Source organism: Nipponia nippon, unplaced genomic scaffold, assembly GCF_047370975.1.
Source record: "Nipponia nippon isolate SJK-2023a ecotype South Korea unplaced genomic scaffold, ASM4737097v1 scaffold_28, whole genome shotgun sequence".
NCBI classification, from domain to species: Eukaryota; Metazoa; Chordata; class Aves; order Pelecaniformes; family Threskiornithidae; genus Nipponia; species Nipponia nippon.
The window spans coordinates 5,464,641-5,490,606 of record NW_028262345.1 but is presented as its reverse complement, the minus strand read 5'-3'; the positions used below and the strand labels follow the sequence as shown (position 1 = coordinate 5,490,606).

Below are 25,966 nucleotides of genomic sequence, written 5' to 3'. Positions count from 1 at the left end.
CCCCTTAATGCCTCGGTGCCTGTCTCTGTCCCTAAGCAGGGGAGAAAGGGGCCATTGTTCAGGAGAAGGAAAGGCTCCCTCTGCCTCCGGGTACCACGGGTGGCTGGAGGAGAGGGACTGCTGCCTGCACCCACATCTCCCTTGCTCCAGGCAAGCCCTGGGGCACGGGTGCTCCTGGACCTCAGGAGCCACGCACGGGCAGGCTGCTCTGGCACCAATGGTGGTTTCCCTCCTGCTGCTGGCGCCACAGTCCTTCATCTGCCCGCCCAGAGACAAGCACATGTACACAGCGCTCTGTTCAAGCTAAAATTTATTCCTGCACGAGTCTCCCTTGTACGAGACACTTCCCGCCCATCTTGCTTACACAGTAAACAAGCCACCTGCCAAGCAGCAACGCTGCCCCAGTCCGGTACCTGCCGAGGGCAGCCCCTCCATCCTGGCCTGCCCTCCCCTGAGCCCCACTGGGATGCCCCGGGCTGGGTGAGATGCTCATGGCGTGAGAGTGCTTAGTCTGTGCCCACAGAGCCAGTGAGGGCAAAGCAGGACAGGTTGCTGGGCTGGACATAGCTGCCTTGCGGGCTGGGGCTGAGATTGTGCTGGGTCAGGCCCATCTCTCCTCCTGCTGCACCTCAGGCAAGGCAGGATGGGGAGGAGAATAAATTAGAGAAAAGGCTAAAAAGGCCACTGGCATTTGCTAGCTGGAGGACAGAGCAGCAGGGGGGGGGATGACACGCATCCCTGGGCACCCAGGGGGGCTCCTGATCACAGGGAGGAGAAAGCCCCAATTGCAGATGGTCCCGGAAAGCCACTGTCCTCCCCTCCCTCTCCTCCGCAGGACGGACGTTCCTGTGCAACCCCAATGGCCTCCCGCTCCCCTAAATGGTTTAAGGCACCGTCGTATGAGGAGGCAGGTAAAAATCTACCCGAAGCATCCCCCAGCACAAGTCCCTGGAGAGCCAGGAAGCAGTGGGATGCTCCAGGTTGAGTGAAGTCCACTATAAATACATATAAATTCCACAAAATATTTTCCTCCCTCCTGTCCGTGAGTCTGGGCCTGAACTCAGGCTTCTTTGAGGAGTGTGCATGGGGCAGCTGGTGGGGACGTGCTGCCTGAGACGGGATGGAGGCAACTGAAGGGCTTGGGTCCTTTGCCAGGAGGTTCGGAAGTGCCGGGAGGAGGCCAGGAGCAGTTCACGAATCCTCTGAGATGGCCAAGCAGAATGGGACTGCCAAGAGGCCAGGAGGGATGCACGAGGCTCTCCTGGGTCCCCAGCTCTGGGTGCTCCCCCAGGGGAGCAGAGATCCTTGCTGAGTCAATGGGGCAGGCAGCCCCATGCCCGCAGAGTCCCTTGCTCAGTATTTTTATTACACACCAACCAAAAAAAAAAAAAAAGAAAGAAACTAAAACGTACCCCAAGGTAAAAACCAAATGCCAGCGACCGGGAGGTGCCTGAGCTGCCTGGGCCCTGCCCTGCCGTGGGCTGCCCTCCTCAGTTCGGAGCTGGGGTGTCCTTGCCCGGGGTCTGCTTCTGGCTGCCTCCAGCCTCCCCCTGCAGCCACGTCGGGGTCTCTCCTCTTCACCTCCCTCTTGCACCTGGGGGGCAAATGGCCAAAACCTGGACGGGCTGGCTCTGAGGGATGGCGCAGGGGTCCCCAGGGAGGCAGGGCTGGCTACATGCGGGAGGACGGGCTGGCCAGCTCGTAGAAGAGCAGGTAGGCATCGCTGCTGCGGACGTGGCTGGATGACATCGGGGTAACACTGTGGAGATGGGGAGATGTGCTGTGAGCAATGGGGACGAGGCACCGGGATGCCCTGGGCAGGGCATCCCTGCTCGCCCTGACCCTGCAGCTGCCCTGTCCCATGCGCAGCCTCACCGGGAGTCGTTGAAACTGTGCCACTCGCTGGAGACGGGGCTCTTGCAGTAGGCGGTGTAGTGTCCTCCCATGGTGGTGCCCGAGTGGTTGGAGACGGCATAGAGGTTGTAAACGGCATGGTCTGTGGGGAGCAAGGGCGGTGCTCAGCCGTGCCAGCAGCTGCCCCGCTGCCCCCAACATGCCAGCATGGAGCTGGGGCCAGGAGGGATCAGCACCCTGGATGTCTGCGGCTCCCACCCCCCATGCCTCTGCCACCCGCCGCAGGCTGCAGCGCCCTGGGGGGCATGAGGGACCCAGCTGGGAGCTGCTGGTAGCCCAGCGCTGGGCTGGAGCCACACAGGGCCCGGCACTCACTGCAGCTCTGCGAGGCAAACTCCCGGAGGTCCAGGTCCTTCAGCTGGAAGTTGACAAAGGTGGTGAGCTTGCTCGTTCGTATCCTGGCCTCTGAGAAGCGCTTCAGGTCTGGGGGGGCATGTCAAGGAGCCGAGGGACAAAGGGGAGCCTGTGAAGAACTGCCTGTCCCCCCACCAGCCCCCCCTGGGCCTGTCCCTCCGCTTGAAGGATACGGAGCACCAGGATCTTGGGGAACTTCTGGATGCTGAATTTCTTTGTGCACCTCGTCCTGGCTTTGCAGCGACAACATGTCTGTGAGACAAACAGCACGAGCAGGAGGGTGAGGGCAGAGGCCAGCCCCACCGGGCACCAAGCCCACAGTCCTGGCAACACAGGCATGGAGGGAAAGGGGCCCAGCCTGCGCCAAGGCAAGCCCACCCGTCACCGTGCCCCATGCCCCGTACCGGTTTCTCATCCCCGTCCAGCACGTCCTCTTTGGTGAAGAGCCGTAGGCAGTCCATGAGGGTCACCTCCCCGTAGCCTTTCTGTGGGAGCACAGTGTGGGTCAGGGACAGGGCGTGTGGGGCAGGGGGCTGAGGGTCCGTGGGGACCCCTTACCTTGGGGATGGGCAAGGACAGGTCCCAGAAGGGGTCAAAGGCTGTGGAGCAGTAGCCGCACTCGCTGCAGGTCAGTGAACTCTTCAGCTGCCCAACGAAGAGGTCTGGTGGGGATGGGACAAAGCAGGGTGAGACCCCCAGTTCCCAGCCCTGCTCCCAGCCCAGCCCTGCCCTCCTCTCCCCACAGCCCTGCTCACCGCTAATGCGGCTGTCCTCCCTCTCCTGGTACCTCCTCCACATCTGGCGGCTCTTCTCATCATCACTGCAAGCAAGAGATGGGGAGACAGAGCGGTACTGAGTGCGGCCTGGGGGATGCCGGCCCCGTGACCCAGCCCAGAGGGACCCGCGTGTTCACTGTCCCTGGGCCAGGCTTGCAGGCAGCGAGCTCATCCATGGGGCTTGTCCACTGCCTCCGCCCCAGCCAGCACTTACGGGAGGTGGTCCAGGGTGTCCGTGCTAGCCCGTGGCCGCACCAGCACACGGTTCACCTCGCTGTGCAGCCCGTCAAGGAGGAACCGCAGGAACTCCTGTGCATCCTGCTGGCTGCAAGACACGGGGCACGGCTGGTGAGCAGCGGCAGGGGCTCAGCTCCGTCCTGCCACCCCTGCACCGACACCCCTTACTTGTAGCCGACGAAGCGGGGGGCATATCTCTGGATCTGTGTCTTGAACTCGGAGGGGCTCACGCTGTCATTGGGGGATGAAGTCCAGAGCAACTGAATCAGCTTTGCAAACTCTGTGGGCAGAGAGGCAGGTCAGCAGCACAGCTGGGCCTGGCCAGCCCTGGTGGCATGGCATTGCTGTGCCCTCCAGGGGAGCTCAGCACCCTGCTCCGGAGTCCCCATGGCTCGTCCCGTCCCCTCTGGAGAGACGACCCGATCCTCCCACTGGCTGGGCACCCACAGCACAGCGCCTGCCCCAGAAAGGCTGGGGAGAAACACTAGGGGTAGCCCACGGGAGCAAGGATGTGCTGCAGGGACGTGCTGCAAGGAAGCCCCGCAGGGTGTGGAGCCAGGGGCCGGTGACTGACAGTTACCTGACATGAGCGCAGTGCGCATACGGCTGTTGTTGTTGAGGTCCCGCAGGTACTGGTTCTGCAGGCAGTAATCCCGCAGCTCCTTGGTGTTGCTCAGGCACTGCAGGATGGAGTTCATGAAGCACTGGGGGAGGCAGAAGAGAAAACCATGGCAACGGGAGGCAGAGGGAGGCAGGCGGTGGCAGGGGGACACCTGGGGCGGGTGGGCAGAGGATAGGGACGAAGCAGTGCAGAGCATGGGAACCCCTTCCTCAGCCAGCACCACTGGGAGCGGGGTGCAGGGAGCCACCAGGGCGAGACTGTGGGTGCTGGGGGCAAGGCGAAGGGGCAGGACTCCCCACTGCCCCACAGATGTGCCTGCAGAAGAGCACGGTGTGAGCTGGGGCCGCGCAGCCAGGTGCCTGGGTAAGCACTCACCGTATTGCCGAGGTTTCGCAGGCCGGTCAGCCCCTGCACCACCTTGGAGCTCTGCAGAGAGAGGGGACAGGGCTGAGACAGTGCCCAGCAGTGGTGGTGGTGGCCACGGTGCCATGGGCACCCACATGGAGCAGACCCTCAAGTGCAAGCAGAGGCCCCATCCCCCTGTGGGCATCATGGGCAGAGCCAGCACCGCAGATGCTCTCTGTACCGGTTGCATGCAGCACCGTGGCTGAAGACCCGTCGGGAAGCCATGGCTGGCCTGCCCCACCCTGCTTGCCTGGCTGCTGCTGCTCAGCTTCCCTGGCCCAGGACAACACGCAGGGCTCAAAGTTCTCCCTGCCTGGCGACACTGCTACCCCATGCCCTGGGCTGCAGGCCAGGCCAGCCACCCCTGCTGCCTTCCCTTGCCAGCCCTGTGCCCCAGGAAGCTGGGGGATGGCAGTGCCCCATGCCTGCCCCATGGCTGCGGGAAGTGCATGGTGCCCCACTGCTGCCCGCCTTGTCCACACTGGGTGTCCCCTCCAGGACACCCTGCACAAGTGCAGCCCAGACTTCGGCACAGCTGTTTTGCAGGATAAAGTCCACCCGGGAAAGCACAAGCCCGCCATGCAGCAGTCACCCAGGGGATGGGGCTGCGCACCCAGCGGTGCTCTCCCTGGCATGGCTGTGCTGTGCCTGTGCCACGGGGCTCTTCCAGGGCCCCAGGTACTCCCTGAGCCGGGCAGGCTCACGCCAAGCAGAGACAGGCATGGGCAGCTGGGTGCTGCGGCCAGGAGGCATCACCGCTCTTTGCTGGAGAGACCGAGAGCATGGAGGGGCCTGAGGGGCCACAGGGTTGCCCACTCCTCTCCCAGCATGGGTGACCAGGCGCTGGTGGGAGCCCAGGGGTCCTGCTCCCAGCCCTGCATGCGAGCCTGGCGCAGAGGGTAGTGGTGGGGTGAACCTCCCTGCAGCCATGCCCGGAGCAGGGTTGGGGGCCAACAGGGCTTGCAGGGTCAGACTGCTGATCATGCCCCCTGCAGCCTGACCAGGTTTTAAGGATTCTTAGGCAAACGCCCCAGCTGCCCACCCCAGGCATGAGGAAGGGGAGGAGGAGAGGAGGGGAGGGGGCCCAGCAGCTCCAAAATAGCAGCAGCTGGTGTGTGTGTGGGAGGTGCTGAGCACCCAGCCCTGACAGCAGCCCAAAATAACCCAGATCCAGTTACACGTGCTCCTTAGCGACAGTGCAGGCATCACCCACCACAGGGGCAACCAGCACCAGCAGGGACTCGGCCGCCCTGTGTGGGCACACGCGGCTCTGCCAGACCGACCGGGTGCCCTGTGTGCCATGCAAGTGCCCCCTCAGTGCCCAGCGCACAGGGGTGTGCCCAGCCATGGCCAGCCACGGCGCTCAGTGCCAGGGGGGTGGCTGTGCAAAAGTACCAGGCAACCCCACCGCTTATCCCCAGGTGGGGCCCTGCAGGCCAGGGTGCAGGCTCAGCCAGGCAAGGGGTGCCCAGCAGGCAGCAGAAGAGATGGGTCTGTGTCCCAACAGCCTATGTCCCTTGAAGGGGCTGACCCCCCGAGGGCTTGCTGCTTGTGTCCCCACACCTATTGCACGGAAGGTCACAGTGCCGGGGGGGGGACAACTCCTGGGAGCTGCCCCAGTATGCCCCAGCCATCCCCACCAGGATGCTGCTTGTCCAGTTGCCCTGGTTGGGCAGCTCCCACTGTGTGCCACGAGGGACCGGAGTGTCCCGCCAATGTGGGTGCAAACCTCCCCACGGACCTAGCATTTGCCCGCTGCCTGGCCAGGCCAGGACCTCGGCTGCCCTCCCAGAGGGTGGAGCAACCCCACGGGAGGGCTGGGGGCCCACCAGATGCCCCCATACCGTGGCACAAGCCTGTGTGCCCCGAGGTCTTATTTCCCCCCCGCTGGTTTTCCCTCCCCTGGGTGACTCAACTCCAGCTAATCCCCCTCGCCCGCCCGGGGCTTTATCTAGGACACGGCGCTGCTTAGAGGCGGCGAAGGAGAGCTGGCTCACGAGGCAGCGGCTGGGGAGTCCCCGAGGCTGCACTGCCGGAGGGGGACAGGGGACAGGGGATGGGGACAGGGGACAAGATCCAGACTGTCCTGCCCCATCCAGGTCTGCATGCCAAGTGCCTGGCAGCAGGAGAGCCGGAGCAGCCAGACTTACATAAGTGCCCAGACCCTGCCCTCCCTGCCCCCTGCCTCTGCCATCCCCGCAGGGGGAGACCTGCCCAGCACTGTGGCTCTGAGGACAGCCAAGCTCAGTCCGGTGACACTGTCAAGGGGCTAGCGTGGCCAGAAGCCCCTTCCTTGCAGTGGGTAGGCTGGGGCACGGGAACTTGACCAAGGTCACTGCAGGGGCAGGGCTGGGAGAGGGACCCAGGTGTCCTTACACGTGCTTTCACCTGCTCCCTGCCCCTCCTGCAGGACACCGGGGCACCCGGGCCCCACGGCCAGCCAGGAAGGGCACCCACCCCCAGGCACACCATCCTCCGGCAAGGGGGATGCCATGGGGTACCCCATGCTCCCCGACGAGGGCAGGGGCTGCTCCCTCCCCATGCCCCCTTCTCTGCCCCCAAGCTGGAGGGCAGGGGCTGCGGGCAGCCACGGGGCTCATACCTTGGTCTTGTTGAGGACGAGCCCGACGAAGGTGGAGACCAGCAGGGACCCTGGCATGGAGGTGCGGGGACGCAGGTCCTTGTGAAGGTCGGGGAGCGCGGGGGGCTCCTCAGGCAGCGTCACTGTGTAGGAGTCCCTCATGATGGCCCCTGCGGGCACGGCAAGACGGCGAAGGCCAGCCGCGGATAGGGGGATGCCAGGGGGTGCCGGGTGGGCACCCCTCGCCTCAGACCAGCTGAGGCCTGGGGCACGGGGTCAGGCGCCTGGCCTCACTGGAGCCCTGCCGTGCTCAGGCGTGCAGTGCTGGAGCCGGTGCCGGCTCTGGGGCTGACGGCACCTGAGCAGCTCTGACATCAAATGGGTGGAGAAGCGGCAGCCGGGCCCGTGACGGCCGGCCCCCGCCGCACCGCGTGGTACAGCCGAGCTGTGAGCCAAGGGGGCCCGCGAGGGGCGGCTGTGCCCGTGGGCCACGCTCCCGGCACGCCGAGCCCGTGGCGGCGGCAGGGCCGCGGCACCGTGGGGCCTCTGGGGGGATGCGGGCAGTGCCCCGGTGCAGCCCTCTACCCCCTCCACCCACCAGCGCGCCGCAGTCCGGCAGCTGTCGGCAGTGGTGCTCCCTGCAGTCTGGGATGCCCGTCCACCAACACCGGCACCACGTTAGCATCACGGGGGCACTAGGGCACTTAGTGCAAGGTGGCAGCCGGAGGAGCACCTGCTCCCCCAGGGCTCCCCCGTGCTCCTGGCTCCTGGGGACCAGGGCTGATGGGACTGTCTCCCCGGCCCCGGGCACGCTGTGCTGCCAGCACGGCGCTGGCCCGACAGCTGGGCAGGTGCTTGGCAGAGAGCGGGTCTGCCCCAGCCAGGGGTTGCTCACCAAAACTGGCTCGGTAAAACTGGGACACTCCCATAGCATGTGGCTGCACGGGGTGCCTGTACCCAGAGAGGGGCTGAGGGCTGTCTGAGAGGGCTGTGGGGCTCCCGTGCATATGCCTTCCCTGCAGGGCCAGTGCTGGGCTCCTGGGCAGTGCCATTTTGGGAGAACTGAGCAACAGCAGACACTGCATACCCTCCTCTTTGGGGGATGCATTGGCACTGACCTCAGAGGGTATTTCAGTGCCTTGCTTCCTTCACTGGGGAAAAACTCCCCCCAAATCCTGTGTGGAGCAAAGACCCCATCTGGTGTCTCCCATCTGAGCGCTGGGTAAACTGAGGCACGGAGGAGGCAGGGCTCTGGCTTTTCTCCTGCAGCAAGGGCAGATGCGGAGGCTGGCAGGGAGCCCAGGTGTCCTGCATCCCAGTCCTGCATCTCCCTCTGCTTCACCCCTCTGACCGCAGCAGGGTGAACGACGGAGGCTTGCGACTGCTGTGCGTGCCCAGGTGTCTTACCCGTCTGCTCAGGGAAATTTCCATGGGCGACCGAGGCAGGGAGTGCAGTCAGGCTGCTCCGAGGACAGCCAGAGCCTCCGGCCTCACTGAGGGGGCTGGAGGCACAAAGCAGAAGCTCCTTTCCCCCCATGCCAGCCCCCACCGATACACCCCTAGCCAGAGCCAGTGGCTGCTGTCTGAATCCTAATTGCTGCAGATGCAGCCTCCCCTGTCAGCGGCGCGAGCTCGGCACAGCCAGTGGAGGGGCTGACTGGGGGGGGAAGGGAGGGAGACTATTTTTGGCACCAGCAAAAATATCTGAGGAGGCATCTTGCAGCGTTATTCATCTGCAGGGCCAGGGCTTTTTGCATCACAACAGGATGCTTGTCGTAATCCCTGCTTGCGTGTGCGCGCATGTGTATATATATACACATCCCGTGGTGTGTACACCATACACACGCAGGGACACAGCGTGCACACAGGGGTGCGCACCCCACCGGCCTCGCACAGATGGCGTGGGTGCCCTGCAACGCGGTCCTGCAGGCCCTGCAGGTCGCATCCTGGGCCCCGGGGCCATGGCACAGCTCCCCAGCACGTGTACCGCTGTACCGGTGCTGTGCACGCCAGCCAGGGCTCCTGCCACCCTGCCCTGCAGCCCAGTGGGTGGCCTGGGGGCAGGATTTGCCCTGGTGCACAGCCTGCCCCAAGCACTGTGCAGGGTGCTGGTACAGCACTCTCCCTGTGGATGCACCATGCTGGCAGAGCCGGTTCCACGGCAAAAGGGGTGGCATTCAGCCACATCCCGTGCCGAAGCTCGTGCTCAGGTGACATTGGGCGCCCTGGGCCAAGGACCAAATTCCCCTCCAGCCAGAGCGGCACGCAGGCTCTCAGGGCAAGGTTGGAGCAGGAGAAAGAAGGGGAGCCCTCACAGGATGGCATCACTCAGAGCCAGCTCCCTGCCCTCAGCTGTCCCCTCTGCAGCGGTGACCTTCTGCCATGGGCAGAGGTTGCCATGGGCCCAGTTGGCACCACGAAGGCAGGCAAGGCCAGGACTGGCTGCAGGCCAGAGACGTCAGCTGCTCAGGATGGGACTGCGGAGAGCTGACGGCGATTTTGTGGGTGGCTCTGGCCTTCTGACCCTATGTTCACCCAGGGTGGTTAATGGGGCGGCACAGCTCCGGTCCTGCCCCCTGCCAGCCTGCCCTTCCCGGGAGCCAGCATGGCCCTGTGCAGAGCTGGTGGCTCGGCAGGCACAGCCGCTCACTGCGGCTGCACGCACCTCCCTTTGCCCTGCGGGACGGTAAACTGAGACGCAAAGTGATGGTGTGGGTAGGAAAAAATGTGGGCATCCTCGCCTCCTGGCTGCAAACTCCTCTGGATGGTGGTTCGTGTGGTGCAGAGGCAGGAGGAGGCTGGGGAAGAAGGGGTGGGAAGAGACACTGAGCCAGCCCCGCCATGCCCTGGCTCTGGCGGGAGCGGGTGCTGCTGGCACTGCCCTCGGGGCTGGGTAATGGGGCAGAACCGATGGCAGCGCTGGGGCTGCAACATGCGCTTGTTTCCGGCACCTGGCACGACCGCAGGCGCCCAAGTCTGTTTTACGATCGGTACATTTGCTTCCCAGCTTGGGAAAGGAAGGAAAAAAGCACAGGAGTGGAAAATAGCATATGTGCCCATCAAAGCACTAAGGAAACCTAAGCCAGTGTCACCGATCCAGCCTCCCTGCCTGCCCTGGCATGGGTGCCCACCCCAGCACCCCGTGCCAGCTGCCAAGCCCTGCTCACCTTTGCTGCCCGTCAGCCCTGGCTGGAAAGCCCCCGCTGTGTTCGCACGCAGACCACAAGGCTGTGGTTTGGGAGTAGCGCAGCCCCTGCTGCCCCATGACCACCCTGTGGCAGCAGGCTGGCACCCACATCAGAGTGGCGTGTGGGCACCTGGGGTGAGGGCCCGTGGCTGACGGCAGCTGCTGGGTCCCCCCTCGGTCCCCCCCACCAGGGCCTGGCATGGGAGGGGGAGGTAGGAATTCCCTTCCAAAGCACACCTCCTCCACTCACCCTGGCCCCCCAACCTGCTCCCTCGCTCCAGGGCTGGGGGCCAGGAACCAGGCAGGTTGGGCACAGGTGTCCCACACCAGGGCAGGGTACTGCCGGCGCTGCATGTGGTGCAGCTGGTTCTGGGGTGGAGCGCGCGGGGGAAGGAGCAAGAGAGTTGCTGGCAGTGGGCTGTGATGCTGCACCCCCGCTGTTGCCCCTGCTCCTACGCCTGGGGGCTCAGGTGGGTGTTTAAAACCTGGGTGAGTGCCAGGGAGAGGGAAGAGGGGAGCCAGCCTTGCCAGGAATGGGACAGGTGGCTCCAGAGGGACGGGGGGACACCTTTCCTGCTGAGCCTCAGCAGCGGGCACATGGTAGGCAGGAGCGTCCACCTCTCCTCCCTACCCCACGCCTCCGGCTGTGCCTCCCCAGCCCCAAGGGCACCAGCCAGACCTCCAGTCTGCTCCCACAGTCCTTTTCCCATGCCCTTGGGCACAGGGAGGGATGTGGGGGCACTGGCTGGAAAGGGAAAGAGCTTCCTCTCCTGCTCGCAGGGCAGCAGAAAAGAATCCTCCAGCCCTTATCCTCCCAGTTTGGCAGCCGACAGTGCGACAGAGCTGCAGGGAAGCAAAGGGCAGGTCAGACCCTGTGCCGGGGCAGACCGTCCTCCACTATGGGTGAATGAAGGCTGACTGGAAAGAGAGTGGGAGACAACGCGGGCAGAGCCGTCAGATCTTGGAAAGAAACCTGAGTGGAAAATTACCAGGCTGCTCCCCTGCGTGCTCGAGCCGGGCTGCGTGTGTGATGCCTGCTCCTGGTCTGGGCTGAGGCTCTGGGGATGGTGCAGCACCGATTGATACCTGGGGCACCGAGTGCCTGCCACCACGTGTGATGCTGTACAGAGCAGCTGCTGCCACGGAGAAACTGCTGCTTCCCTGGCTGCCATGGCCCATGCTCGGGGCTGGGGCACAGGGCCCCAGGACGGCAGCAACAGACCGTGCCAGGGATCAGGCATCACAGGGCACCAGTGAAAAACCTGATGGGCAGCTGGGCACCGAGTCAGCACCAGCCAAACCAGCCTTCCCAGCTGGGTGTCTCCAGCACGGCAAATGCCCAGCCTGGTCATGTCACCTTCTCTAGCTGGGATGAGGCAGCAGGGAACCCTCTTCGGCCCCACACTGGGCCGGGGCCAGGAGGGAGCAGAGGGCAGGGGGCGTGGGCACAGTCAGCTGCGTGGGGACGCGGTGCACGGTGTGCACCTGTGCAGGTTTGCACGCACAGGAGTGTGAGTTTGCCTGTGTGTGCCATCACCCGCTGTCACGCACACAGGCAGAAAGGTGCAGCACGCATACTCCTGCCAGCACACAGACACCCTCAGCCGCAAGGCACCCGTGGGGAGCCCCGTGAGCTGTGCTCCCAGAACCGCGGGCAGTGAGGAGCACAGCCCCTCAGAGGACACCTGCCTGCCTGCACACGGCTGTCTCAGCAGCTCTGGCCCAGGACTGCTGTGCTAGCAAGGGCAGCTCGAAGGGTCAGCAGCAGCCCTGCATGGCACAGATGCAGAAACTGAGGCATGCAGCAAAGCACCAAGATTCCCAGGGAGAGCCCGCAAGGCTCAGCACAAGCGGGCATGGACCACATACCCCACCACAGCACAGCTTTGTCCCCCACCCCCAGCAGGCGCCACGTACCGTGGGGTCCCGGGCAGGCATGTCGCAGTAGCCATCATTTCTCTCACAGGGCTGGCTGGCACAGCGGGTGCCTGAGGGCTGCAGAGAAGAGCCGAGGGCAGCCTGTGAGGGGCTGAGGGGTCCTGTGGGAAGGCTGCCATGGCTGCTTTTCCTCCCGTAGCTCTCCAGGTAGCCGCGGACATAGTCGGAGTGTGCAGCAGACTGGTAGAGACCCTGCAGGGCGCCGAGCTCCTGGCGGCCCCGAGTGCTGAGGGGGCTGGGGGTGGACGCATAGGCGCTGTCTGAAGCGTGCAGCCCCGAAAACTCCCGTGCCAGGTCTGAGTGGCTGATGGATTTGCGACGGCTGAGAGGTGCTGTGGTGGGTACGTAGCCTGGGGGGCTGCTGGGGGCCCCCGCGAAGGTGTAGCATGCACCCCCGCTCAGCCCACCGCCAGGAGGCCGGGGCTGGGTGCGGATGTACGTGGGGCTCAGGCAGATGCTGGAGTCGGGGTACAGGGGCAGCCGGCTGCTGTCATAGCCACTGGTTGGGGACAGCCCTGTGTGGTGGTACCGGGGGGAGGCCAGGTAGCTGGATTTGAAGCCAATTTTGTCTCTGTCTGCATAGGATGTGGCCAAGGTGGATCCATAGGAGGTATAGGAGCTGTAGCCGCTGGGCACCTTGCTATAGGTGGTCTCAGCATAGCGGGATGAGTCGACGTACCGCTTCAGGGTGGAGGAGAGCTGGGACATGCTGGAGGCTGGCGCTCAGTGGGGTCTCCTGGAGGCATCAACTGCAAGAGAAGAGCCCAGGGGTCAGCTTCTATGGCCCATGGTCAGCACAACGGGGTGCCCACTGCCAGCACCCACCCGGTAGCTCACTGGCTCCTTCCTCGCCTGGAGACCCTGGGAGGGACGGGCAGGCAACAGCGGGAACCCAGGGGATGAAGGGTGCAGGGGGGGCTGTGGGGTGCAGCGTGGCTGTGGCTCCTGCCACCTGCCAGCCCTCCTGGAGAGCCTGGGACAGCAGGGCCCAGCTGGCACTGCCACCCATGTGCCTTTGGGCACCTTGTACCACAGAAGGGAGCCCTGGGGCACAGCCAGAGGCACCCAGCATCCTGGCACCCACAGTCACTGAAGCCAAGGGACTGCAGCGGTCACCTCTGCCCCATCCCTGGCATCCCTGCCACACCGTCCCATGGCTGTTGCATTCTTGGGGCTGGAGAGGTGTCCCCAGTGCCTCCTCCAGATGGGAGACAGTTGCCTGGTCACAGTCATGATGCTTAGGTCCAACTCGGGCTGAGATAGGCAGGCGGGATGGACTGACCCAGCCAGCCCAGCACCTTCCCCTGGTTATTCAGAGTGAGCGCTGGGGCTTGGCAGGGGGCTGGCATTTCCAGCTCACTGCTAACACACACCCCATTTGGCTGAGAGGGAAACTGAGGCAAGGTCGGGAAGTCAGCGCAGGAATCCTTGTCGTCCATCCCTTCTCCCCGCTTGGTGCCCGGCACCAGGCAGTGGGTGAAGACCTTGGTGCAGCCACGATCACCCAGGGATCCCCTCATTGGAGGCGCCTGGCCACCCAAGCAGCCTGCTTGTCTCCCTGCCGCGGCTGTGCCCTGCTAGCCTCCCATCAGTAATTCAAGCTGACCTGAGTCCTCCCGGTGAGGCGGCTGCTGTACCCTGCCAGCCAGGCAGAGCCAGCCTGGGGGAGTGGGTGACAGCCCAGCACTTGATCCCCACAGGAAGCTGGTGGCTTCTGCCCCATGGCACCACATGGAGCAGGAGAGAAGCATATTGGGGACAGGAACAGAGGTGCCCGGAGCACACATGGAGCCAGCCCGGAGCCGGGACAGAGCAGCGTGGCAGCCAGCAGCCTCCAGCGCCTGCAAACGCGGACTGTCCGGAGCCGGAGGAAAGTTTGCTCTCGGCACCCATGCTGGCGAGCTGATGGCTGGTTCCCTACCTGTCCTGGGGCTGTGGCTGGCACTGGTGCAGGCAGGACCCCAGCCGAGCTCCTCTGTCCTGGCGTTGCTGTGGCGCTCGGCTCCCGGGGTGCCTGGCGTCCCTTTCCTGGCAGGACAGCGGCTCATGTGGCTCCGAGAGTCTCCAGTCACCCGGGAGATGACCCTGATTCAAAGGCTTTTCCCAGCCCAGCCGGGGCGGGCTCTGGCCCAGCTCCAAGCCAGGAGGTGACCGAGACGGTGCCTGGCCCAGCCCTCGCACAGCCCCGGCAGCATGCAGGGCGCATCGAGGCTTGGGGATGGGCATTGGATCCCCGGTAAGAGGAGCCACCGCAGCGTCACTCCCTGCCTGACCCTGCGGGGGACCCAGGCTCCTGCTCAGAGCGCAGGAGTCCCCAGCCATGCCTGCCCGCAGTGGGACCCCCTGCCCGGCGGAGCCAGCAGCATCCCTCTGCAAGTGTCACCCCTGGGACAGGAGCCACCCCGAGCCTCCCTGCTGCGGCCACAGAGTGCATGCCCTGCATTTTCCGTGGCAGGCAGCCGAAAGCAATCCCCATGAAACCAGAGTGGTTGACGGGAGCCGGGCATCACAAGGACGAGCCCCCTTGGCTCCACAGACCCTGGGGCGGGGGGGTGAGGTGGCTGTGGTGTCAGCTCCCCCAGCCACCCCTGCCCATCTAACCCTGGCATGGAAATGCCCCGGGACTGCCTTTAGGAGACGGTGGTGAGAAGCACCATCCAGCCACCATGGCCGCCCGGCCGGCAGCCCGGCTTTCCGGCCAGCCAGCTGCATCCCGGTTGCTGTCGTTATTGCCCAGGGAACAGCCATCCCACAGTGGAGAGGAAACTATTTACAAGCAAGAGCAAGGTGGAGCGCACAGACCTGTTTGGGAACAGAGGCTGAGGGGTGAATAATCTGCTCCCAGGCAAGGGCTCCACAAAACACCTGTCTCTTCCCGGCCAGGCTGTGGCTGCCCTCGCCAGCGCTGGGAGGGCCCAGGAGTGGTTCTGCCAGCTGGGATTTGACATGCACATTGGGGAATTTTGCTCGGAAGGATATGGGACCCCGGCCAAGGGACTGGCACCCCCTATGGACACCAGAGTGAGACTGACGGAGACCCTTGGCTCCCAGGGAGCACACGCCTGGCTGCCTGCCTTGCTGGGACACAGAGCAGCCTGGCACAGGGACGCTCTCTGGGCTGCCCCTGCTCCCTGTCCTGCTAGCCAGCAGAGATGATCTGGGCTTGGGACAGGCGCCTCAGTGCCAGGACAGCCCCGTGCTGTCACCCACTGCCAGCGGTGCCGGTGCTCTCCGATGGCACCCTGTGCCATCACCCACTGCCAACGATGTCTCTGCTCTCCCGCTGTGCCATGCCACTGCCGGCACCAGCAGCAGATACCCGTGCATGTGCACAGGGCACCTCTGCCCCTGGGAGAGCCGCCGGCTTGGGAGTGGGAAGGCAGAAGGTGCTTTCTGGCAGCAGGACACGTCTCTGCAGGGCAGCACGTGCCCTGGGGATGCAGGGGAGCTGATGGAGGGATGTGGGGCCCAGGAGAGGGAACCTGCCCCAGACGCAGCAGCTCACCCATTGGCATTGAGGAAGAAAGGTCTTACCACGGAGGACTGCTGCATCTGCTAGGACCACCTGCGCTGCTGAGTCCCCATGTCACACCAGAGCGGACCCCAGGGCGGAGGGAGAGCAGAGCGTGCCAGGAGCCAGAGGAGCTGAGGAGGTGTGAGAAAACCCCGGTTCCTCCCATCGCTTCCTGGCCTGCCTGGCCCCTCCCCGCCCGTAATAGTGCTGAGCTTTCCTGCTGCCTGGCAAAGCCCTGGGGCTGGCATGGCTGAGTCAGGCCTCCTGCACCCTCATCATCCTCCCAGGGTGTCAGGGGAAGCTGAGGCACAGGAATGTCCGGTCCGCCATCACATGGCCAGGCAGCAGCCAGCGCCAGGGACCCAGGAGCTGGGGCATCGCAGGGCTGCTCGGGCTGCTGGGCAGTCCTGCCCTGGCCTCCAGCTCCAGCAGCCTTCCCGATGGGAAGCTCAGCCCAAAGCTAGGAGGCAGAAGAGCAGAGACCCTGCTCCTTGTCCAGCCGCTGTCCTCTGCCGGAGCCCTCCTGCCCGTGGCCCGGTGGCAGCTGTCCCCCTTGGCAGCCGTGGAGCCCCAGAGCAGGCTCAGCTTACACAGCACTGGCTCCATCCAAGGTGTTAAGGCACAGCTGCTTCTCGCTTACACAGGCTTGGAGCTGTGTCCCCTGTCCCCTGAGACACAATGTCCCAGCTTGGAGGTTACATGGGAGCTCCCAGCCCTCCGTAACAGCTTAGGCAGAGGAGTGTGAAGCACCATGCCTGCTCCAGCCTGCAAGTGATTAAGGGCGGAGGGGCTCCATGTCCACCTGCCAGTGCTGGAGGGATGGGACAGCCTCCTGCCCATTCCCCGAGGGGGACAAGGCAAGGGATCCTTCTGGGTATCTGCATTTCCCTCTAGGAAGGGTGGCCCCAAGCAGCCCTGGGGGGAATGTACTGCAAAGTGTTTGCTCCCTGCAAGGGACTGGAGTCACCAAGCGGTGTCCTCGGTCAGCAGATAGAGACCCCAGTGCCCCGGGGCGCTGCCGGCAGCCCTTCTCGCAGCCCTGCTCCAGCCCTCGGGGAGAAACCACCCGGCTCCAGCGCAGCCCCCCCACTGCTTGCACACCCCAGAGCAACGGGACCTGCCCAAGGTCACGCGTGCAGCTGGGGCCAGCCTGGCCAGGGCCCTTCCCCTTACCAGCCGCTGGGCCTGAGAACCCTTCAAACTCATGCCACACATGCTGGCTGGGAGTCATCGCCCTGGACTCGCTCTGTGCTGCTGACACATACCCACCCAGCTGCAAAACCTGCTACTTGCTGCTCCCGGGCCACCCCCCAGGCAGTAAAACCCCAAACCCATGGGGAACCCTGATGTAAGACCCAGGGCATGTTCTTGCTTTGGCATCTGCAGGTGGAAAAAAAGAAGGGACGCCAGGGAAGTGCCCGGGCACGCGGTTCTGCCCATGCTGGGGGGTGAGGAGGGTGCCGGGGAGTGCGGTTTGCTGGCAGAGAGCTGCTGAGTTTTCATGCGTGAACTCTGAACCCACTCTCTGGAGATGTAGAGACTGCAAAGCTCTCCCCCGTGGCTTTACCCAGCCGAAGGAAGAGGGGGGCAGTTTTGACGGCGCCTCTGAGTCTCTGACACCGCAGCCCCCTCCCTGGGGCCGGCATCCCCGCAGCACCCCCTCCACTCACCTGCGTGCTGGCTGGTGGGGCGGGTGGCTGGTGGCTGGTCAGGGGCACAAGGCCGGCATGCTGGGGGGCGAGCGGCTGGTCATGGGGTGATGCCCGCGGGACTGAGCGCGGGGAGCTGATCCTGCTTCTTCGGGGCGCTTCCCCTGGGGCCAGAAGAGAGCAAGCGATGCGGAGGGGCCGGCAGCACCCCAGCCCTTTGCAGGGGACAGGCCACCCCACGGCTCGGCTCCTCCACCCTGCTGGGAGCGGACGCAATGGCCAGAGGGGGCCGAGCCAGAGGGCTGTGGGGCCGCGTAAAAACGCCACCACAGAAATTCACGGCTCAGGTTACCAGCTAGATAAATATAGTGTCTTTATCTGACCTCACAGGGCACCGAAATGCTCCTCTCGCATTCCAGCTTCAGGGAGGCTTAAAGGGGACGTGAACCCGAGGGGGCTGGTGGCTCACGGCAAGGGGGTGCTGGGAGGGGAGGCTGAAGAGGTGGGGGGGCTGTGGGAATGAAGAAGGATGACTGAAGGTAAGTGTGGGGAGGGGAGAGATTTAGGGAGAAAGATGGAGGTCCAGGGGGAAAGGATGGATGGAGGGTTAAGAGAGGGAGCAGGGTGGGACAAAATTTGGTGTGGGGGTCAGGAAGGCAGAAAGAGGGGACGCCCGTGGCTGCCAGTAAGGTCTGGAGCAGAGCATCAAGGTGAGGGGAAGGGGTGGTCTGAGTTTTGCCCCCCCTTGGGGCAAGCCGTAGGGAGAAGAGCCCCCTAAGCCTGCAGCAAAGGCAGGCACAGGGCAGCCAGTGTGGTGTTGCAGGCACAGGAGCACCCACCCCTCGTGGCTCCACAGGGACACCAAGGCACCCACCCATCACCGCTCCCCGACGCCTGACCCGCCCAGGGCGGTGCAGCCTCGCGGTATGCCGGCACCTGGGCGGCTGTGACTCACCGAGCACCTGCTGAGGATAATGAGGAGGGATGCAATTATGGTGGCATTTTCCTCCCTCCTGCCTGGCTCCAGCCCTTAAACAGGGAGAGCCACGCAAGGGACACATCTGTGTGTCACTCTGGGAGGCTGCTACGGGGTCATCAGCGGTGTTAGGAGGTGGTGGCAGGGCTCTGCTTCCAAACCTGAGGGTGAGCGTGCCCCAAGGTCCCCAGCTCCCAGGGTGGCTTCTTGGCCCTGGGCAGGGAGCTGCGCATGGCTGCTCCAGCTGCTCTAGAGGATGCGGGGGCCCTTGGCAGCCCCACAGGCAGCGTGCAGGCATGGGCACGCAGGAAGGACCCTGGCACGACAGGCACACCACCCTGGGGCCAGGAGCTTCGGGACACGTGTGCACACTCAGCCCCGCTCCCACATGCGCTCCCAGCCCCGGCAATTCACTCCTCGGAGGATGGCTGGGCCAGGATCAGCCCCGGGGTGCCCACTTGTACTTTGCCTCCTGGCCCGCATGGTGGGCAGCCCTGGCCCTGAGCTCACCATGGGACAAAGGGGGGGCTCCAGGATGGAGCGAGGGGGATAAGGACAGGGATGGGATGGGGGCAAAGGGTCTGGGCGCAGGGGTCCATGCTCCAGGTGGGCAGGAGGGGGTCTCCCTCCCCGGGAAAGGCAGGTCTTGCCCCTGCCTGCTTCTCTCCACAGGGCTTGGGCTGCTGGAGGCCTGGGGGGAGGCACGGTGGGGGCTGCCTGGGAAAGGTGTCCCCCCCAGCTGGGAGGCTGAGGGCACAGGCTGCCCCTGCCCTCACTGCAGGCTGGAGCCCAGCCCTGCCACAGCCCCTCGCCCCGCTGCTGCACACACCGGTGGCCGCGGCTCCAATACACAACCTAGGGTTTTATTGTGCAGACAGAGGAACACTCCTGGAGGATAGGTTTTTTCGTTGTTGCTTTTCATAGGGTTCTTTTTTTTTCCCCCCTTAACAGAATTTCTTTTATGACAAGCTGTGGAAACAACTACAAATGCTCACAAAAAATGAGACTCAAGACACATCCGCGCTCTGCCGGCTGGGCTCTGCTCCTGGCCCGGCGCTCACCAGCAAGCCCAGGGAGCTGGGCGCAGCCAGACCCCAGCTATACACGGCCTCAGCAGCACTAGACAGCAAGCAAGCAGGCAGGGATGGGCATGGGGGTAGGAAGCAGCTCGCAGTGTCTGGAGAAGAGCAAGGAGTGGGGAGCAGCTGCTGTGAATTGCTCTCAGCTGTGGTGGCACAGCCCAGGCTGCAGGGGCAGCTCTGCAGGGCTGGGGTTCACCCCACGGACCCGGATGCTCCTGCCTGCATCTTCCGCTGCCCCCATGCCCTTCCCTGGGCGAGGGTGCAGCGGGGCCAGCCCTCCGGTCTCTCTCCCCATGGCCGGCTGGCCTTCTCCTCGCCGAGGAGCCGCCAGGTTTTCGGGGAGGCTGGGGCAGCAGCCCACCGGCTCCTCGGGGTCCCGTGGGGCATCGGGGCAGGCCTGGGCTGGCGGATGTGGGCTGTGCTTGGCATCCCTCTCCCCACTCTTGCCAACCCCTGGGAACGTCCTGGGTGGCCAAGAGCTGGGCTGCCCTTAGGCCCTTTTCTGCTCTTAAACGGAGACAGGGAAATGCTGAAAGGGAGGGAGAAGGGAGGGGGCACATGGGTTCCTCCCAGCAGCATGGTGGGACTGGAGGAAGACTGCGCTGGAGGAATGTTGCTGAGCCTACCCAGGGCCAGGCACCGGGACGTGTGCCGTGAGGAAGGATCGGGGCCCCCAGATGTTCCCCCGGGGAAGTGCAGAGGAGTCCCTGGGGAGACCTTGGGGTCACGCTCCCGTAGGGGAGCCCCCTCCCCACCAGCCTGCCTGGATCCGGCTCTGGGAGCCTCGGGGAGGGGAGCAGGGGTGAAGGCAGGGCTGTGGCTAGCTCAGAGAGACTCTGCTTGCCTCCACTGTGAGCGGGTGCTGGCAGCAATTCTCTCGTCACAGCTAAGGGCTGGTCCCCGGGGAGAGCAAGTGGTGTCTCGGGCTCGGGCAGCCCAACGGTACCAGACGATGTCTGGAGGAGGCTTCACTTCCAGCTCAGCTGTAAAAAACAGATTAGGAAAAACTTGTTGCCAAAGCACGTTTGCAGTGAGCCCCCTCCCAGGGCCCCAGAAGAGCCCTAAGGAGGCAGGGGCATTTGACGGGTGTCTCCCAGACCGGCTCCCCTCTCTCCTCCCAGCCTGGCCGGGCGCAGCATCATCCCCTGCCTCCCCTTCTCCCTCTGTCTCTTCCTTGCTTGCGCTGAGACAGGACTCGCCTCGTGCCCCCTTCCAATCATGGCAGCTCGGGGTGACTCAGGGCGAGAGGAGCAGGCTGAGAAATCTCTACATCACCTGGCTAGCGGGCAGGGCGGTTGGGGATGCCAGCAGCCCCGTCTCCTCCGGGGGCTGTGGGCACAGCACCCAGCACGCGGACCCCTCCGCACGCTCTCACATCATCTCTCTCTCTTACCTGCCAGTCCAGCTGTCTTTCCCCAGTTGAGAACAGGCAAACCCCAAAAGTTAAAGGGATGGGAGAAGCAGGCTGTGCGGGGCCGAGGCTCCAGTGCTCCCAGCATGAGCAAACCAGCCAGCCTACTGAGCGGGGAAATGCAATGGGAGAAGCAACGCTGCCTAGCGGAGCCACCATGCTTCGGAGCAGGGCATGTGTGCGTGTGATGGCGGGTCTCGGCAGAGGACGGTGGTTAGCGTTAGCTATACGGCTATATAGAGATAACACAGAGAGAGGTTTCACTTGTTCCAAATGGTTCAGCTTCTCTTTCCAAGGGCTGCGTTCTGGCGGGGGAAGGTGGGTTTGCTGGGGTACTCGGTGTGTGCGTGCGTGCGTGTGTGCGTGTGCGTGTGAGCTTTTCCTTTCACAGGGACACGAAGTCCACGGCTTGCAGGAGAGGCAGGGAAAGGAGAAGCAGCAGGAGCCACGAAGTGTTCTGGATCAAGAGGCTGAAGCCGGCGCATTTCTCCAGTTTGTCTGTGAGGACAGGGAATGGGGAGGGAGAGAAAAGCCGCAATGAAATCCCCCAGGAACAGGGATCAGGGCTGGGTGTTATAAGGGGTACTGGGACTCAGCTTCTTGCCTTTTCTCTGCCACAGAAATGCAGCAAGTCCCATCCTGGCCCCTTTCCCGTTTCCCCTCCCACCTTGTGCCCATGTAGTGGCAAGGCTTTTTGGGGCACAGAGACCCTGGGAAGCACAACCCTGCCTGTGCCTGACTGAGGTGACAAGGGGACGGGCACCAGGTAAGTCGAAGGGCTCTGCAACTGGAGGACTGCTCCTGTGGGATGTAAGTGTGGAAAATCCCCACTGAGCTCCTGCTCCGGGCCACATACCTCCTCAGTCCTTCACCAGCAGACTTGTCCCCTCTGCTGGGACTGACTATGAAGCATCGCCTATGGGAGGGCACCTGGGCAATGTGCCCGAGGGGGGGGGCCAAGAGAGGCAAGGGTAAGCAGTCTGAGATGGGGCAGAGTGAGGCCACCTGTGGGGCTGACTGCTCTGCCTGCAGTAGGAAGGGCATGTAAGGGCTGGGAAACATTTATGGGGCTCAGGGAGGGTTTGGGGACACCACAGGGGGTTGTGGTTTTCTCTGCTGGCCCTGCCAAGCCAAGGAACAGGTGGGAAGGAGGGGCTGAGGCCAGGCACCGCTGCCCATCTCACCTTTGATGACAGTGATGTTCCTTATCTGGTTGCCAGTGTAGTCATTGGTGGCCTTCAGCTCGCACATGTAGACACCCTCATCGCTGACGGTGAAGCTCTGCAGGTAGAGGCACACCAGGTTCTTCTGCATGGTGACGTTGGCTCGGCTCCGGTAGACGTTCTCGGAGACGCTGATGGTGCTGTGGATGACATGCTTCCTGTTGTCCTTGGTGATGCTGAACTCGTAGGTCAGGGGGTTGCTGGTTTTGTTCTCATAACGGCAGTCCACCCGGAGGCTCTGGCCCAGCAGGCAGGCACTCAGGTCCTTGATCATCTGGCAGTGGGCGGCCTGGAGGACTGGGAGAGGCAAGCAGGGGTTGGACAGGGAATGGCAAGCACTGGGGATGCCCTTGCAGCCTCCCGGCCCTTGCCTGGCTGCTCCGGGCCAGGCTCGCTGTAGAGCAGGGAAGGATGCGCATCTGCCGGCTGTACCTGTCAGGATGACAGCGATGCCGACGGTGGGGTTCATCTCTCCGCTGAGGTGCCCGGCGGTGGCTGTCACTGAGAGGGGAGCCTGGGCAGGGAGAGAGAGAGGCGGTTAGCCAGGCCATTTCCCCAGCACTCAGATGGTGTGGTGCAGACACGGGCACACGTGGCAGAGGTGGGCAGGCTGCCTCTTCTCACGCAAATGATGCTCTATAGCCTGCTCCCCATCATGATGTCAGATCTACTGCACAGGGACCGGCCAGCCCTGCAATGAGCTAGGGAATCGGGCACTGTGTGTCTGGCCAGCATCACCTTCCCATATCCCCAGGCAATGCCCGCCACGCTCTCTTTTCCTTGTCTGGATCCCCCACGCCAGACTTTCAATGAGCATGGCACAGACCTGCAGCCGCCTGCAGTGAGGCCTGCATGCACCGCCCTCCCCTCCTTCTGCCCCGCGTCCAGGCTGGGTGCCCAGTCAGGGGACGGGCAGGAGAAATCAGGATGCGCCCCAGTGCCTGCACATCATGCAGGGCTGCCGCTCAGGGCGAGCATGCTGCCAGGTGAGGGACCCTCCCTCGGCACAGGCGGGCGCCAGGCCTGCCAGCCCCCCTGCGGCTCCAGCGGGTGAGCTCAGCAAAGATGACTCATTGCGATGCAGTGAGGGAAAGGGGCCAAGAGCAGTGAGAAGGAGGGACACGGCAGCTGGACAGGGAGCCAAGACTGCCGAAGGATGGCACCAAGTCTCCAGGGGCTGAGCCGAGCCTGCCTGGCCACAGGGTGGAAGGGTTTTGGGGTGGCAGAGTCCACCCTGTGGGTCCCTGGCCCGGCGCCCGTCTCTCTTCAGGCTGCCTCCCGGCCTGTGTGGGTAAGAGGCCTGTGGATGTGCCGGAAAACCCCAGGGTTGCTGACAGTTTAATCCAGCTAAAAGGAATCAATTAAAGGTTTGCAGCCCAGCCAAGCAGCCGCATAGGGAATCTAGCCGCAGACATGCGGAATGGAGGGAGAGGGTGGGGGAGCAGCAAAGCAGACGCCAGGGCTGAAGGACACACTGAGCGCCCTGCAGTCGATCCTCCAGGCTGGGGATGTGGGGCCAGGACCAAGAGGGGGAGGTGAATTACTACCCCTTTGGGACTCCAGGCTGGCAGAGGGGACAGCAGACCGCCAGTGTGCTCCCTCTGAGCCTGGCTAAGCATCCAGGGAAGAGCTAGGAACTGCCTGTGCCACAGCCAGCTGGATGTTTCTTTTTAGCATTTTTTAGGTCTTTCATATAACATTCTAGGAGGAAATACCAAAACCATTTGCTCACTCTGAAGCTGTGAGAGATCTCTCTATCCGCAATCCCGAACCCTGGCCAGGAAGAAAAATTCCCTTCTCTTTGGTCTTGACAACCAAGAGGTTGCAAATGGGGGCAAAGGCATGATGGAGGACACTACCCGAGTCTCCTCTGGGTTCCTAGAAACTGGCCCTTGTCCCTTGCTTTGTCATTTCCCAGCTCCAACCCGCTCCTCTGAGTGTCCTGGGACACTATCTGGGTCACAGCCAGGCTTTCCTCCAGAAAATCAGTGCAAATAAGCTCCCAGAGAAGGGGGCTTCCTCCCACCTATGTGGAAAAGCACTCAGATCTTCTAGGCTCCGGGTTCGGGAGCCCTTGGATCCCTTGTACCCCTCCCCTCCTCCCGACAGCGGGGCTGGCAGCAGAGCTAGCCAGGTAGCGCTCGCTCCTGCCTGATCCCAGGGGCTTTGTGCAGGGACAGGACTGACGAGGACGGCAGCATCAGAGCCACTCCAGCCCTTGCAGAGCAAAGCTTTCCGGCGAGGTCTCTACCACCTGCCCGGGCCCACGCCACCTCTGTGCCCGCCGCCCTGAGGAGCTGGGTGCGACAAACGGGCTGTGGGTATGGTGGAGGGGGCGGCGGGGAAGGAGAGCGCCAGGCTGAGGGGCTGCGAGAAGCCAAGAGCCCCAGCGCCCTGGCCGTGCCGGGGGGCGGCTGCCAGCACAAGGGGGGTGCACGGGGGCTGCCAGCACGCAGGGCGTGCAAGGAGGAGCGAGGCGGGGGACACCTCTGCCCGGGGCCCTGCGAGGGGCAGGAGGGTCGGGGCGCGAGCTGCCCGCCTTGCAGGCAGCGGGGGGGAGCCGGAGGCGCGGGGCGAGGCGGGCGGGCGCCTGCCTGCGCACGGCCGTGCCGGGGGAGGAATGCCGCAGTCCCGGTCCCGGGGGGGGGGCACCGGCACCAGCGCGAAAAACCCGAGAGCCTCTCTCTCGGCGGCCGCCGCCGCCCCCTAGACCCGGCCTCGCCCGGCGCCCGGGGCGGGCAGAGCACCGCGCCGCTGGGCGCCAGCCGGCCAGGGGCAAGAGGCTCCCCGGGGGCTGCCGACCCTCCCCGCGCCCCCCGGGCGGCGGGCGCTCGGCCCCGGCGAGCAGCCCCGCTCCGGGCCGCCGATGCCCTCCCGGCGGGGCGGGGGGCGGCAGCCCGCAGGGTCCCGCCGCCGCCGCCGCCGCTTTCCCCCGCCCGGGGCCGCCCGCTCGGCGGGGGAGCGGCGCGGCCCGGGGCCCTGCCTACCTGCCCGGCGCTGTCCGGTGCTGGCCGCGCCGCCTCCCCGCTGCCGCCCGGCGCTGTCCGGTGCTGGCCGCGCTGCCGCCCCGCTGCTGCCCGGCGGGGCTGTGGGCGGCGCGGCGCTCCCGCAGTTTGGGAAGGGCCGGGCGGGCGGCCCCAGCAAATCAGTGCGGGGCGGCGTCACGCAGGCTCGGCCCCCGGCCCTGCGGCGAGGGGGGGGGCTGCTGCGGGCCTGCCCCCGCCCCCGCCCCGGGCCGCCGCCGCCCCGGCCCCGGGGGGGCTCGGCGCAAAGCCGGGGCGCCGGGCGGGGGAGGCAGGCAGGCCCTTGGGCGGGGGGCAAGGGGAGGAGCGCCGGGGTGGCCCCCGAGCCCGGCCAGGCCGGGGCGGGCGGTGGTGCGGGGGGGTCCCGTCCGGCCCCCCCCCCCCCCCGTTCCCCCTTTCTGCAGACTGGAAAGGGCGACAGATCCCCATTGCCATGGGAACATCGCATTTTGCAGAAAGAGCTGCCAACCCTCATCCTCCCCGGCACCGTGGGAGTTGTTTTGCTGGGAAAGGAGGGTGCTTCGGAAGTGGGAAAAGAGCTTGGCTTGGGCTTTGCTGAGCAGGGGGGAGGCATTCCCCCTCCCCAAATGAGTAGAGCTCAGGTGCCCGACAAGGCCAGCCTGCACCGAGTCACCGAGACCCATGCACTGCAGGTCTCCTCCACACGGGAAACGGTGGCGGGAGCGGCGGGGGACACAGCTGAAGCTCTCTCTGTGATGCCACTGGCCACAAGCTTTATGTTTTAGGCCCAGGGCTGGTGGCAGCGAGAACACAAACAAGGGCTTGCTCCCCACAAGCTCCCGTCACTGCATGGTTGGGAAGGGGCTAAGCAGAGCTGCTTCTGCACAGGCAAAATGTCTTTGGACCCAGAAAGCAGCCTGGCAAAAGACCTCTTCCCTGCTCTTGGGCAAGGCGGAGGTGACAGGAGAGGAAGGCAGCAGCAGGGAGCTGCTGTCCCTGGGGGTTTGTGTCCCGAGGCACCCCAGGAAGGACCAGAGGCATGCAGGGTGGCCTGCCCTGTCCTCACCTCCTCCCGCACCCCCTGGCTGGGCTCTGCAAAAAGGGCTGGCACTG

The 25,966-nt window shown here is 64.6% G+C and overlaps 2 protein-coding genes across 4 annotated transcripts; both read right to left on the bottom strand.

The window, feature by feature from the left end:
- Positions 1–1,531: 1,531 nt before the first annotated feature.
- USP2 (ubiquitin specific peptidase 2) lies at positions 1,532–17,443 on the bottom strand. Of its 3 annotated transcripts, none has more exons than XM_009470536.2 (13): positions 17,199–17,443; positions 11,994–12,763; positions 4,279–4,329; positions 3,862–3,985; positions 3,450–3,561; positions 3,259–3,369; positions 3,024–3,088; positions 2,827–2,930; positions 2,673–2,753; positions 2,442–2,520; positions 2,230–2,337; positions 1,876–1,996; positions 1,532–1,759 (listed from the first exon to the last, which is right to left on the bottom strand). In XM_009470536.2, the coding sequence occupies exons 2-13, from the start codon at positions 12,720–12,722 to the stop codon at positions 1,672–1,674; spliced, it is 1,773 nt and encodes a 590-aa protein (XP_009468811.1). In that variant the 5' UTR covers positions 12,723–12,763; positions 17,199–17,443; the 3' UTR covers positions 1,532–1,671. The 3 variants fall into 3 exon arrangements, with proteins under 3 accessions (XP_009468811.1, XP_087619600.1, XP_087619601.1); XM_087763474.1 differs by lacking the exon at positions 17,199–17,443 and adding an exon at positions 13,936–14,057; XM_087763475.1 differs by lacking the exons at positions 11,994–12,763; positions 17,199–17,443 and adding an exon at positions 6,911–7,908.
- Positions 17,444–19,790: 2,347 nt separating this feature from the next.
- Positions 19,791–24,989, bottom strand: THY1 (Thy-1 cell surface antigen). The gene is made up of 4 exons (XM_087763545.1): positions 24,857–24,989; positions 22,302–22,383; positions 21,831–22,166; positions 19,791–21,144 (listed from the first exon to the last, which is right to left on the bottom strand). The coding sequence occupies exons 2-4, from the start codon at positions 22,336–22,338 to the stop codon at positions 21,032–21,034; spliced, it is 486 nt and encodes a 161-aa protein (XP_087619671.1). The 5' UTR covers positions 22,339–22,383; positions 24,857–24,989; the 3' UTR covers positions 19,791–21,031.
- Positions 24,990–25,966: the final 977 nt, after the last annotated feature.

Coding starts and splice junctions, on each gene's coding strand:
- USP2 (XM_009470536.2), bottom strand. CDS start 12,722: ATGTCCCAGCTCTCCTCCACCCTGAAGCGGTACGTCGACTCATCCCGC. Junction 3,089..3,258: donor GACACCCTGGACCACCTCCC/GTAAGTGCTGGC, acceptor TCTTGCTTGCAG/TGATGATGAGAAGAGCCGCC. Junction 2,931..3,023: donor GGAGGACAGCCGCATTAGCG/GTGAGCAGGGCT, acceptor CATCCCCACCAG/ACCTCTTCGTTGGGCAGCTG.
- THY1 (XM_087763545.1), bottom strand. CDS start 22,338: ATGAACCCCACCGTCGGCATCGCTGTCATCCTGACAG. Junction 22,167..22,301: donor CATCGCTGTCATCCTGACAG/GTACAGCCGGCA, acceptor TGCCTCTCCCAG/TCCTCCAGGCCGCCCACTGC. Junction 21,145..21,830: donor GAACATCACTGTCATCAAAG/GTGAGATGGGCA, acceptor CTGTCCTCACAG/ACAAACTGGAGAAATGCGCC.